Source organism: Gekko japonicus, unplaced genomic scaffold (genome assembly GCF_001447785.1).
Source record: "Gekko japonicus isolate JY-2015 unplaced genomic scaffold, Gekko_japonicus_V1.1 scaffold986, whole genome shotgun sequence".
NCBI classification, from domain to species: domain Eukaryota; kingdom Metazoa; phylum Chordata; class Lepidosauria; order Squamata; family Gekkonidae; genus Gekko; species Gekko japonicus.
Window position 1 is genome coordinate 431,846 of NW_015164700.1, and position 13,866 is coordinate 445,711.

Below are 13,866 nucleotides of genomic sequence, written 5' to 3' on the forward strand. Positions count from 1 at the left end.
GAGTTTAAAAGGCATTTTAAGAAGATGATAAAAAATTAATACCCCACAGACACCTCTGCCAATTAACAGCTGAATGAATAATGTGTCAGCTAACACTGGAATGAATTTCAAAATGTACATCAGTTATTCAGCTAATAACTCTGTGAGGTAAAATTCCATCTGCAATGGATCTTTTCCCTTTCTTTTGCCCTTCCCTACCCACCACCAGTGTTCCCTCTAAGCTGAGTTAGTGTGAGCTAGCTCACAGTTTTTTACCTTCCAGCTCACACATTTCCGTCTTAGCCCAGGAAGGAGGGCTCCAGAGCAAGAATATTTGCTCACAAGACTCCACAGCTTAGAGGGAGCATTGCCCACCACTATCCAATGTTTTCGCTTTAGAGCAGCATTTCTGTAGCATCCGGTTTTAAGCTGTTTAAATGTTCATTCCTTCAAAAACTTTCACTGGTCTTTTCCCCTCAGCTAGTCCAAGTCATTATACAAACAGGTACTGTTCCAATCACACCAAATGGCACAGGTTAGTCATGTCCCAGTAGTAAGACTGGAGAGACATGTCACAACTGAACAGGGAAAATAGACTTCTCACAGAGAAACCCAGAAAAAGACAGTGGGAATTTTAAAAAGAACACCCCAGAAGTTCATACACAAAACTCATTGCCTTTCAGTGAGAAAAACCTAATCTCTTTCGATTGCTTTAAATCTTGGTGAGGAAAAACCTAACCTCTTTCGATTGCTTTAAATCTTGAAGAAGTGAGCTGTGACTCACAAAAGCTTAGACTGAAATAAATATCGCTAGTCTTTAAGGTGCCACCAGACTTCTATTATTATTTTTTGCTACAATAGACTAACAGCGCTACCTCTTTGCAAGTTAAAATTCAGTCTTCACTCAATTTTTGTATCACCTAGCCTAAGCAGAGCCCTTCTAGTTCCACTGGAGTCAATGGGCTTAGAAAGGTATAGCTCTGATCAGGATTCCGCTGGGTTCCCCCTCTTGTATTTTCTTATTTCCAGGCTTCCCCAAACAGCAATAGAGGCTGCAAGATTCAGATCTTTTTTCAGAAGATGACTGCGGTGGTCAGGTAGGTTCATAATGAAGTAGACATTCCTTCAGGTATGTTGGTCCCAAACCATACATGGCTATAAAGGTCAACACCAGCAGCTTGCATTGTACTGAGAAACATACTGGGAGTCAGTGTAAATAGGTCAAGACTGAAGTGATACTGTCAACATCCTCCTGTCAACATCCTGGCTACAGCATTCTGTACCAATTGAAGTTCCTGACACTTCTCAAGCATCTATTCTAAAATAGCCTCCAGGCCCCTATTCAAGGTTTCTACACCCTTCCCAGGGTTGTCCAGAAGCACAAGACAGAACTGAGCATCATATACATATTGGTGACAGTCCAGCCCATATCTCCACATGACCTCATCCAATGGTTTGATGTAGATATAGAACTGATTGCCATTGATGGAGTGCCATGGTCAGATCATTTTGCCCTGAAGGTCCGGTTGGGTGCCCCAGCCTCCTCCTGTCTAGGTGGTGAGCCTATTTATGCTCGCCCATGAAGACAAATGGACCCAATTGGGTTCCAGAATGCTCTGATGGATACCTTGGTATATCATGAAGCTAAGGGGGATGGAATGGGAACTTAGACGACCAGAGAGAGTTTGGCGGCAGTCTCGTGATGAAGCTGCAGAAACATCCTGTAGGTCATAAGAACATAAGAGACGCCAATGTTGGATCAGGCCAAAGGCCCATCCAGTCCAACACTCTGTGTCACACAGTGGCCAGAAATACCAGGTGCCATCAGGAGGTCCACCAGTGGGGCCAGGACATTAGAAGCCCTCCCACTGTTGACCCCCCCCCCAAGCACCAAGAAGACAGAGCATCACTTGCCCCAGAGCCCTTATCTATACCTTGTGGCTAATAGCCACTGATGGACCTCTTCTTTCATTTATGAAATGCTAAAGGGAATTTTATTCAGTTTCCATCGCATCTGCTAGCTCTCACCTGCATAATTATTTAGGATAATTAGGTTTTTGACTTCTCTTACGGAGAGAACCCAAAATATTAGAAATTTGGTCATTAGTTGTGAGGCTTTTGCAAGCTTTTTCATGGATAGTTTTCTTACTCCACCATGACCTGACTGCCAACGTTGATATACTATGTGAACTGGAGGCCCCTTGGCCATCACTGGATTCAGTATTTGATAACTTCAGCTGACTCTCCGGGGATGATGTTGACAGGATTCTGGGTGCTGTTAAGCCAACCACATGCCTCTTAGACCCATGCCCATCGTGGCTGGTGAAGGCCAGTGGTGAGGGAATTCGGAGGCCCCTGGCAGACATTATCAATCTGTCCCTTAGTTCATGGGTCTATCTGGGAAGATTAAAAGAGGCTGTGGTGATACCGTTCTTAAAGAAACCACCTTTGGACCCTATGGATCCTGCCAATCACTGCCCAGTCTTGAACCTTTTGTTCCTGGATAAGGTAATTGAGAGAGCGGTGGAGAAACAGCTCCATAGTTTCCTGGAAGACACATCAGCCCTAGACCTATTCGAATCCAGCTTCCGCCCTGGCCATGGGACAGAGATGGCACTGGACACCCTCACAGAATATCTTCACAGGCAGCTGGATCGAGGTGGGTCAGCACTGCTGTTATTATTAGATCTGACTGCAGCATTCAATACAGTCAACTACAACCTGTTGACCCACCAACTTGCCAATGTAGGAGTTCGTGGGATAGCCTTGAAGTGGCTTACCTCATTTCTCCAAGGTCAGAGACAGAGGGTGGCACTAGGAGAGAGGATGTCACCCAGTCACACTTTGGTGTGTGAGGCCCCTCAGGGAGCAATCCTCTTTCCAATGTTGTTTAACATATATATGCACTCCCTTGCCCAGTTGGTGCAGAGTTTTGGGCTGTGCTGTCACCAATATGCAGATTACAACCAGTAGTATCTGTTGATGGACAGACGGACACTGTCCCAGCTATTTTGACAGCCAGTTTGGTGTAGCGGTTAAGTGCGCGGACTCTAATCTGGGAGAACCGAGTTTGATTCCCCACTCCTCCACTTGCACCTGCTGGGTGACCGTGGGCAAGCCATAGTTCTGGCACAGCTGTTCTTGGGGAAAAAAGAGCAGTTTCTGTCAGAGCTCTCCCAGCCCCACCTACCTCACAGGGTGTCTGTTGTAGGGAGGGGGAAGGGAAAGGAGTTTGTAAGCCGCTCTGAGACTCCCTTGGGTAGTGAAGGGCGGGGTATAAATCTAATCGCTTCTCTCTTCTTTTGGCTGAGTGGTTGAAAGGCATGGTTGGATGGTTTGAAACAGAGCCGGCTGAGACCGAATCCATCAAAGACATATGAGTTCTGCAGCTGGGAAGGGAGGAATCGGGGATAGGGTGCTAACTCCTGGCTCTTGATGGAGTACCTCTAAAACCCTACCTACCGCCAGGAGCCTGGTTGTGCTTCTGGATGCCTCCTTATCAATGGAGGCCCAGATCACAAACATTGCCAGATTGGTGTTTTTTCAACTTCCAACAGGTCAGGCAATTGGCCCCCTTCCTGTCTCACTCCGACCTTCAACAGATCAACAGAACTCAAGACAGTTGCTCGCTTTTTGTTTTTGTTATTTTGTGAAGCATGATGTAGACTTGATGTAACTATCTTTTTAAAATTAATTTTATTAATAGCCATAGTTTAAAACTTACACATTCAAAGTTCTACAAAAATTTACAAATTCAAAGCTCTGCAAAACAAAATTACATTGTTGCCTCAATTTGACTAATAACAGAAGACCATAAACTTTCAAATAATACAGGACAGTTACCTCTTTGTAATAATAAGAAGAGGAGAGGAGATTGCCTTCCACCCTTAATCAACAACATTTCAAGTCTGAGAGAGGTCTCTCAGAAACCTACCTATAGAGGATTCTTCAATAAATAGCTTTTCACCAGGACATAGTCCAAGAAGATAAGCAGACCATTACTGCAGTTTACAACTGTATCAAAATTAATCATCTTATTTTTTTCAAGCAAAGCCTTGGCAGGGCTCTTTTTGTAGCAGGTACTCATTTGCATATTAAGCGACACACCCCCTAATGTAGCCAATCCTCCAAGAGCTTACAGTAGCTCCTGTAAGAAGAGCTCTGTAAGCTCTTGGAGGATTGGCTACATTGGGGGGGGGGTGCCCTAATATGCAAAGGAGTTCCTGCTACAAAAAGAGCCCTGCTTGCAAGTATCTAGGCAACAGGATTCCCATTTACTTAGTGAAACTACCTGAAACGCCTGGAGTTTATTCAGGTCTCTAACTGCCAATGCTAAAGGAGATAGACCGAAACATAATTTTTTTTTAATATAAGCCCCACACCTGAAGAAGAGCACTGATCATTATATATTGCCCTTATATACTAATATCCTATCCTTTTTATGCATCCATAGAAAAGTTCTCAGGGGCATTCCCACATACGTATGCTCCAAAATGTTACTATCTGAATCCGAAGCATCTAGTACCCAACTCACTAACCAAGTTAGTCTTGCAGTATCGTGGTCACTGTTCCCTCTAAGCTGAGTTAGTGTGAGCTAGCTCACAGCTTTTTAACCTCCAGCTCACACATTTTTGTCTTAGCTCAGGAAGGATTGCTCCAGAGCAAACTAATTTATGCAGCAGCCAAATCGCTCGCTCGCAACTTTAATGCCAGTAGCTCACAAAGTAGAATTTTTGCTCACAGGACTCCACAGCTTAGACGGAACGTTGATCATGGTATAGCTATTTGCCATCTAACCTTAGGCTTCTTACCTCCCCAAATAAACTTATTTATCATTGCTTGCCACCAGTGTTCCCTCTAAGCTGAGTTAGTGTGAGCTAGCTCACAGTTTTTTAGCCTCCGGCTCACACATTTTTGCCTTAGCTCAGGAAGGATGGCTCCAGAGCAAACTAGTTTATGCAGCAGCCAAATTGCTCGCTCACAGCTTTAATGCCAGTAGCTCACAAAGCAGAATTTTTGCTCACAAGACTCCACAGCTTGGAGGGAACATTGCTTGCCACTCACCAAGAGTAGCCCTAGGGATCATTGCATGGATGTTAAACAGCAAATAATTTATTTTCAGCATCACCTTCATTTTAATTGCATTAATGCAACCTATGATAGACAAATTAGGACTCCCAGGTATTCAGCATATTTTTAATGTCTGTAATTACTGCTTTAGAGTTAATTTTCCAGATATCAGAGTTATTACTGCCTATTTTAAACCCTAAGTATGTTACATGAGTATTATATAAGTACATATTTGAAAGCCAATCAGAGATTATCTCAGAAGAGCTTATATTGAGCAATAAAGCTTGTTCTCTCTACATTTAGTTTATAACTAGAACTGCAAGGATGGGAGAGGGGGCGCCAGCAAGGAAGGAGGCCACTCCAGCTCGGGGACCATGTGGGTTAGGTGTCTCCGTGCTCTGGCCAGGAACTGGCAAAAAACACACAAACTGCCTTAAAAGTTTGTGGAAGCCTGTGCCAGTGAACCCGTCACAGAATTTCGTTCCTAAATGGCAAACAGGGTAAAAGTCATCACAAATTTTGCCTTGTGTTTCGGTCCGTGTCCATCCCTATTTATAACCTGCAACTTCAAAAAAAAAATATCAATAATCCTTTTTAGTTCCATGCTAGAGCTAACTGGTTCCATCATAAAGACAACAATATCATCTGCACAGAGACTTAATTTAACTTGCCTGTGATCAATTCCGACACCTTTTAACTGACTGGACTCTCTAATCATAATTGCTAACTAACAGTGCCAAAGAAATACTGAATAGCAGACTGATACTATCAACGCTAATAATAATTTACTGCTGCCCTATTTATAAACAGGGTTTTTTCCCCTCTCTCTGGCAATTTCATTGCATTCTATAAAGTCAGTGCAACATGTCCTCCAGGTCTGCCTTCCCATTCCACCCAAATGCTCCCCCCCAAAAAAAAAGCTTCACAGGCCAAGCTCTCATATACACATAAAACCGTTTCTCCTTCCCTAAACCCCTTTTAGTAGCTTTGTTGGTACTTACTCAAATCAGGTCAGTTCTTTGGGGGGAAATGTAATCTGTATTTAAGTGAGGAGTACTGAAGGACACATACCGTATCTGAACTTTTTAAAGGGAGGCGGAAGTCCCATTCTTAATGACACATCTAGGGAGAGGGGGGGGAACAGAAAGATAACCATTTTTACTCACATTCAACATGACGGAAAGAAACACCTCCTGATCTTTTCTAAGTATTAACAGTGCCATTCTGAGCGTCGTTTCAGCCTGTCGTTTCAGACTGCAATGGACTTAGATGGTGTAAGTCTGCTTAAGGTTGCACTGTAAGCCAGTCACATCAGGGGGGCCTATTTCCAAGGAAATACAATTCGGACTAGGCTATGAGACAGACAGTGGCACAGCCAATGATGCCAGGCTTAAGATTTCACAGTTGTGCACAATGTCGCCCAACATCTGTCATTAGCTATTTGAACACAGCCAATTCTGATGGGTTACCTTCCGAACTGTCAGAAACCATACCTATCAGTTCGCCCTGAGAAAATGCAGCTCTATTAACAACTGAGCAACAGAATGGAAACTTAAAGATTTGTGTAGTTGTGTTTAGAAGAAGAAGAGAAGAAGAGATTGGAGTTATACCCCGCCCTTCACTACCCAAAGGTGTCTCAGAGCGGCTTACAAACTCCTTTCCTTTCCCCTCCCCACAACAGACACCCTGTGAGGTAAAAGAAGAAGACGAAGAGATTGGTTTTATACCCCGCTCTTCACTACCCAAAGGTGTCTCAGAGCGGCTTACAAACTCCTTTCCTTTCCCCTCCCCACAACAGACACCCTGTGAGGTAGGTAGGGCTGAGAGAGCTCTGACAGAAACTGCTCTTTTTCAAGAACAGCTCTTATCAGAACTACGGCTTGCCCAAGGTCATCCAGCCAGGTGCAAGTGGAGGAGTGGGGAATCAAACCCGGTTCTCCCAGATTAGAGTCCGCACACTTAACCACTACACCAAACTTACCCAGCCCACGATACAACTAAGAGATTATCCTATCGTCACTGAGCAAGACCTCTGATTTTCACAACCCCACTGCACTCCCACAGTGTTCTCTAGCACATATGGCACCACAGGAATGGTTTCTTACCATTCTTCACAAATGCAATAAACTCCTTTACAGTCTGGTCCAGGTCAACACCATGGTACACGACAGGTTTGAAATTACGGTGCTCAAAGGAGCGAACCAGCCGAACAGTAATGGTCACGCCTTCTGATGACATTTGACTCAGCCAGACGTTACCTAGAAGGCAGAAGTGCAACGTCATATCAAAGTATTTCTTTTGAAGCACAGTTCAGAAATCTAAGATACTACTAGGTTCTTGAACATGCTAAGCACAAAAATGCAAGCCCACATTCTGTGTAAAAAAACCTCCAAATTCTGTAAGCAAAACAGAAGCCAATTTTTAATGTCCCGTCCTGTCAACTGTACCTGACTCACCCTGGGTAATAGACCTTGAGTCCAAGTGAGAAAGGAGGACTATAAATAGTGTAAATAATTTTTTTTAATAAATTCAGTATGCACAAGACAATGCAAACTTTGGGGAAAGGAAAGAAGACTGAAGAGAAGCATGGAAGACAGGAACTACTGAAAGGAAAATATGATGGGTTATAGGAATACTGTAGATATTACAGGAAACCCCACATTTGGATTAGTAGAAGTTCATTTAAAAAACCCTCCTTTCTGACCCTTTTTCCATTACCACTGACTTCCCTTTCATGATTTTTCTCAATGGTTGAGAAAATGGGGGGGGGCGGGGTTGTTAACAAAACAGACATCTATTAGTTTCCAAACTGTAAACTGCATTGCAGATTTCATAGTGTGTAGTACACACATAGTCACTCCCAAGGGTCATTTAGTAGAAAAAGAGGTGCAGGAGCTCATTAGAAAAGCTTATTTGCATAACTTATTTGCATATGCCACACCCCCTGACATCACCAGAAGTGTGTCAGAAGGCAACACCCACCACTCAGGCTCCACTGGACTGTTTTGGATTGCTAGCTATTGGGGTGGGGGACGTGCAGATCTGCCCCCACAGAGGAGGGAGAGCTTGTACCTGAAGGCAGGTCGGGGGGGGGGCTCTGCATCTTACCTGGCTGCTTCTTGCTCCTTGTGGCCCAACTGAGGGCTGCTGGGAGCAGGGGGTGGGGCTTGTTTCACGTGACCGCCCCCTGGGCTCCTTACTGCCAGAGCTCTGCTCCTGTGTGCTCCCGCAGGAAATTACCCCTGGTCACTCCCATCTAATTCCAGTGGCGTTGGACTGGAGTAACCCTGCATCGAATTACACTGAAAGAGATGCAGGGCTTATGTTTAAAATTATTACTAAGTGGAAAATAATTTAATCTGCTCTATTAAATAGGTTTTTAATGTAAACATTACTAGAGTTCTCAATTTAGATCAAAATGGGTAGCTGTGTTAGTCTGTATCTAGCGGTAGAAAACAGCAAGTGTCCAGTAGCCCCTTAAAAACTAACAAGATTTGTGGCAGGGTAGGAGCTTTCATGAGTCACTGGAACCTGAAGAAGCAAGCTCATGAAAGCTCATACCCTGCCTGTCCCAAATTTTGTTAGTCTTTAAAGCACTACTGGACTCTTGTCATTTCTCCATTTAACTCTAGCCCACACCAATTACAAGAGTTTACAATTTATAACCAGGAAATATATTTTTAACTCAAAGGTACCCCTACACAGAGACTGATCCAAAAGCCAAAGAAGAACCTAAACAGATTGCCTTCCAGACAGCTCTGTAAAATATTTACACTTTAAAATGAAGCATTTGCTTAATCGATACTGTAAGACCTCTGGACAAACACTCCTGTACCTTTACTTTCCATGAAAATTATCACTGTAAATTATCTTGCATGCTCATATTTCAGTCACCATTCTCAGATGATTTTAGGACTGTAATATCTTGCCTTTTCCTGCAGACTGGAAATCCTAACATTTTACTATAACTCATCATAAAGAGGGGTGGCTCGTGCTAATCACAAACAGCAAAAGAAGACCACTCATCATCAAAATAGAAGTTTGTGCAGATGAACGCGTTTGTGTTTCGGGGGGGGGGGGGGTTCCAAGTATGCCGGAAGATTTCTAAAATTAAGAAAAGGAAGGCAAACAAAAAAATAAAGGCTGGTGAGGCCTGAGCATGTTTCAGGAGGCATGTCGTTTTGAAAACAGCTGCATGTCAGTTGAAGGGGGATGGGAAAACAAATTTCCCTGCTTAAGCCTCCTCCTGGAGGAGATGTGGCAGTAAGATGTTCCAGCAGCTTATTCCCTTCCACAATTCCTCATGGGCTCCCAGCTTGTTCCTTCTAATAGCAAACTGCATAGGAAACCTCAGTAAGCATTAAGATAGGACTGCCTACAGATAAGGTAAGGCATACTCATAGTATGAAAAAAACATTACTTTTCAAAAAAAAAATTAAAGGAACCCTCCCCATGAGCTGCAGTGTGATGAGGACTAAACAAGATTCCTTGTTGTCCATGAAACACAAAACCTTGAAGCCAAGCAGGTCAGATAAAAAAGGAGAAGAAAACCGAGGGGGGGTTGACCTTTTAAGCCCCAATTCGTGCCATTTTAGCAGCCCAAATAGCCTAGTTCTGTGGTGGCGAACCTATGGCACGGGTGCCAGAGGTGGCACTCAGAGCCCTCTCTGTGGGCATGCATGCCATCGCCCCAGACAGGCCCAGACCATCATTAAAGTGTCGAATTCTCTGCCAAATAATTTTAAGTCAATGAAAGCATTTGGGATTGCTTTCCTTACTTTGTTTGGATCATCTTAAGTTAAAGTATGAGTTGCTTTTTCTAAAGTAAAACCTCAGTATTCAGGTTAAATTGCCGTGACGGCACTTTGCGATAAATAAGTGGATTCTGGGTTGCAGTTTGGGCACTCGGTCTCTAAAAGGTTCGCCATCACTGGCCTAGTTTATCTACAGCTTGGAAGCTAAGCAGGGCTGACCACAGTACTTGCACGGGAGACTGCAAGGATGACTTCAGTTGCTACACAGAGGAGGCCAGTGGGGACCCACCTCTGCTCATCTGTTGCTTTCAGAGATGAAGACTCAATGACATGTCTTTCTTTGTGCAGGATGCAAGTATCCCCCCCCAAAAAAAGACAGCAGAAGGGGGAAAGGTAAAAAATATCCCACTCATGTTAAATGAGCACCTTTCCTACTCAACTAACCCCCAAACCAAAGCGTTGGCACTATATGGTAGTTAAATTACCGCTGATGTTTAGGACTAGGTGAGCAGAAAGCGACTGAATTAACCTGGAGTTCAGTCCTCTCAAGGGGGTTCAAATGGTTTAACCTTCCCCACCTTCCTATACTACCATAATTTATAACCGACATTCCCGAATATGGAGATCTGTTGATAACTGCACAAAAATAAGGCAGAAAACAAAGAATGAAAGAAAAGGGATAAATCGCTTTCATCTTTTTGTATGCACCAAGCCCTTTACAACAATCATACCATTCATCTTTATAACAAATCCGTGGAGGTAGCGCAATGAACATACAAACTATGATTGGGTGTACAAATGGTGAATTTAGTCACCATTGTAAGAGGTCTGGGCTGATGAATTTGAACTCGAGAGGCAAAAGCTGCTCCACAGGATCACTGCAATGTTGCTACTTTGCTTGCAATGCACAGAGAGTACAGAAGGCAGTTCAACACGGCCACCCCAAGCAGAGTTGCACCCAAGTCCACTGCAGCCAATGCACTTACGACAGGCATAACTGCTTGGGATGGCACCAATGTTCCCTCTAAGCAGTGGAGTCTTGTGAGCAAAAATTCTACTTTGTGAGCTACTGGCATTAGAGTTGTGAGCAAGTGATTTGGCTACTGCATAAATTAGTTTGCTCTGGAGCCCTCCTTCCTGAGCGAAGACAAGAATGTGTGAGCTGGAGGCTAAAAAACTGTAAGCTAGCTCACACTAACTCAGCTTAGAGGGAACAGTGGATACCACAGAAGCCAGACAGCAATATAAGAATTATTATTTAAAATACAATGGAGGCGGTGTTTAGTTAAAATACATAGGTTTTGGAAAACATATCCACTTATTTAGACTATTTCTGTACGTCCTCTTCAGCCGTGTGCGAGGCAGCTTGCAATTAAAAACCGCACTGTTTTTTAAAAAAATGCAATTAAATGCACTTTGTACAAATACAAGCCGAGGGGAAAGCACACATTCAAGCCAGACTAGCCGAATTGCTCTATAGAAAAATCCAGACACGAAAGCCCTGTAAACACTTCCAGTTCAGACACAGCAGAGCTGAGGACTGTTATTTCTTCCCATCCGTTGGGTTTCCCCACCCCATGTACTACGTCATGATGGGGCGGATACGATACGAACCACGCCCAGCGCTGCGTTTCCATTGGCACTCCCTCTTGCCTCCCACCACGCCGGTCTCCCACCAGGCGGCGCTGCCTCCCCCCGTCTCCCCTTCCTCTTCCCCACCTTCGGCTACAATGCGAATTCTCGGGCTCCGCGCGACGCCTCAACCGGCCCTTCAACGTCACGTGACACGATCCCACACACACACACACACACACACACTCTCTCCGATTCGCCTTTTCTTCCCGAACAGCTTCTCCGCCGAAAGTGCCCGTTCTCTTTCGGCCCCTCCCCCAGTCAGTGATTGGCTGTTGCGCAAACCTATTTCGAACGCCCCCGAGGCGACGCGACCGATTGGCTGAGTTGTGTCTTTGTCCTGCCTCTGCTATTCGAGACCTTCCCGTCCCATCAGCCTATGAATGAGCCGGCACCTCGGTGAAAACTCAATAACAATGTAGTTTTGTTCAACTAGGTAACAAGTTCAGGTTGTTATTTAGTTTTCAGGTTGCATATCTTGAACATCATCGTGTCACATGCAATGCTCCCTCTAAGCCGTGGAGTCTTGTGAGCAAAAATTCTACCTTGTGAGCTGCTGGCATTAAAGTTGAGAGCGAGCAATTTGGCTACTGCATGAATTAGTTTGCTCTGGAGCCCTCCTTCCTGGGCTAAGACAAAAATGTGTGAGCCGGAGACTAAAAAACTATGAGCTAGCTCACACTAACTCAGCTTAGAGGGAACGCTGGTCACATGTTAAATTGCTGGTCATGCGCTGGCTTATGAACCTTGCCTGCCATTCTAGTGTATTTGAAAAAGTCTGCCCTGCACAGAAAGCCTATACCTTGAATAAACCTTTGTTGGTCTTAAATGCGCCACTGGACTCTAAATTGGTTCTCCCGCTTCAGACCAACAGGGCTGACCATCTGGATCTGTCCCCAAAGGGTTAGACTGGTGCCACTCTGCACTGGATTGTCCTGCAACTTCCCTAAAATCATTATATGGCCTTCTTGAAATGAGACTGTATAGCACAAAAGACCCCGTTTTTAAAAATGCAGTCCTGAACAGCTGCACCCTTCTAAATTCATTGGAGACAGTGTTTAGGATCTCTCTGCTCAAGAGGTCCTGGCCCCACCCCACTGCTGGACCTCCTGATGGCACCTGGTATTTCTGGCCACTGTGTGACACAGAGTGTTGGACTGGATGGGCCCATTGGCCTGATCCAACATTGGCTTCTCTTATGTTCTTACTAGCTGCGTTGCCCTCTCAACTCCTGTCCCAGCGTAAAACTAGCGCTCAGCTGAATGCAGAAGCGTAGTGCTCCATTCACATCCTTGTAAACACCTTGCGCTCTTACCACTCTAATGATGCCAATTGGACAGTCCAAATAAAACCAGAAATAAGGAGGCGGGCATTTCACTTTTTTAAAATCCATTCAAAAAAACCCTAAAGAGAGGAGAGGACATGGCATTAAAAAAGAAACCAGGAAGTCCGGTCTCCACCTAAGAAACTGTTGGTTTACTAAGGCCCCAGTCACACAGGCCGGATATCGCGGGGGGGAGGCATGGCAAATTGCCCCAGCGCAGTTTGATCCGTGATTATACGATCAGACGCACCAGCGGCACACCACGGGTCCTTCCCTCGGAGCCAGCGCGTAAACGAGGGGCTGGAGGGAAAAGCCGCGCACCAGCACGATCACACCACAGGCATCCGGAGGCATCCCGTGGCAAACCGTTTGCCAGTACTTTGGAGGTACTACTTTTTTATCATGTGTTTTCGGCATTAAGCCACGGGTTGGGGTGTGATCACGCACGGATAATCTGCCCACCACCCGTGGCTCTCCCGTGGCAAATTCGCCATGTGAACGGGGCCTACAATCTTTCTGCCTATAATGCGAGGCTAGTTTGCTTTTGTTTGTTTGTTTGTTTTACTTCTATGCGTCATGTTTCCCGTGTCATCTTCCGCTTGGCCAAAGTACAGCGGTGTGACTAATCTTTTTGCGTGTAATTGAGCCCATCAGGGGGCTATGTTTAAGGAGCTGCAGTCTAAACAGTTTTGTAGCCAGATTTCAGATCTACACAGACAGTCTTAGATTGTCCCACATGCCGACGAACAGTTCGGAAATGCATAACAAGTCAGGATCAGACAGGATGGAACAGGATTAGAAATTCCCTTCCGTTGACACCTGATCAGGACAGCCCAGGCAAGCCCGATCTCGTCAGATCCCGGAAGCTATGAAGGGCCAGCCCTGCCTAGGATTTGGATGGGATGGGAGATCTCCAAGGAATACCAGGGTCCTGAGGCAGAGGCAGGCGATGACAAGCCACATCTGAATGTCCCTTGCCTTCAAGCCCCACTAGGGGTCGCCAGAGGTCAGCTTGACTTGATGGCCAAAAAAAAAGACAAAAAGAAATTCCCTTTCGGTGCAGTACTTTGAAATTGCTTTACACACACCCCACACACACAAATGCAG

General features: G+C 44.9%; 1 protein-coding gene across 1 annotated transcript in view; it reads right to left on the reverse strand.

Moving 5' to 3' along the window:
* Positions 1 to 11,648, reverse strand: part of LOC107108944 (chromosome unknown open reading frame, human C2orf76) — a 31,114-nt gene extending 19,466 nt beyond the window's left edge. The window contains exons 1-3 of the mRNA XM_015409505.1: positions 11,523 to 11,648; positions 7,155 to 7,307; positions 6,121 to 6,171 (exon numbers count right to left, since the gene is read on the reverse strand). Coding sequence (XP_015264991.1) covers positions 6,121 to 6,171; positions 7,155 to 7,287 — 184 coding nt within the window. The 5' untranslated portion in view covers positions 7,288 to 7,307; positions 11,523 to 11,648. The remainder of the gene's footprint in view (positions 1 to 6,120; positions 6,172 to 7,154; positions 7,308 to 11,522) is intronic.
* Positions 11,649 to 13,866: the final 2,218 nt, after the last annotated feature.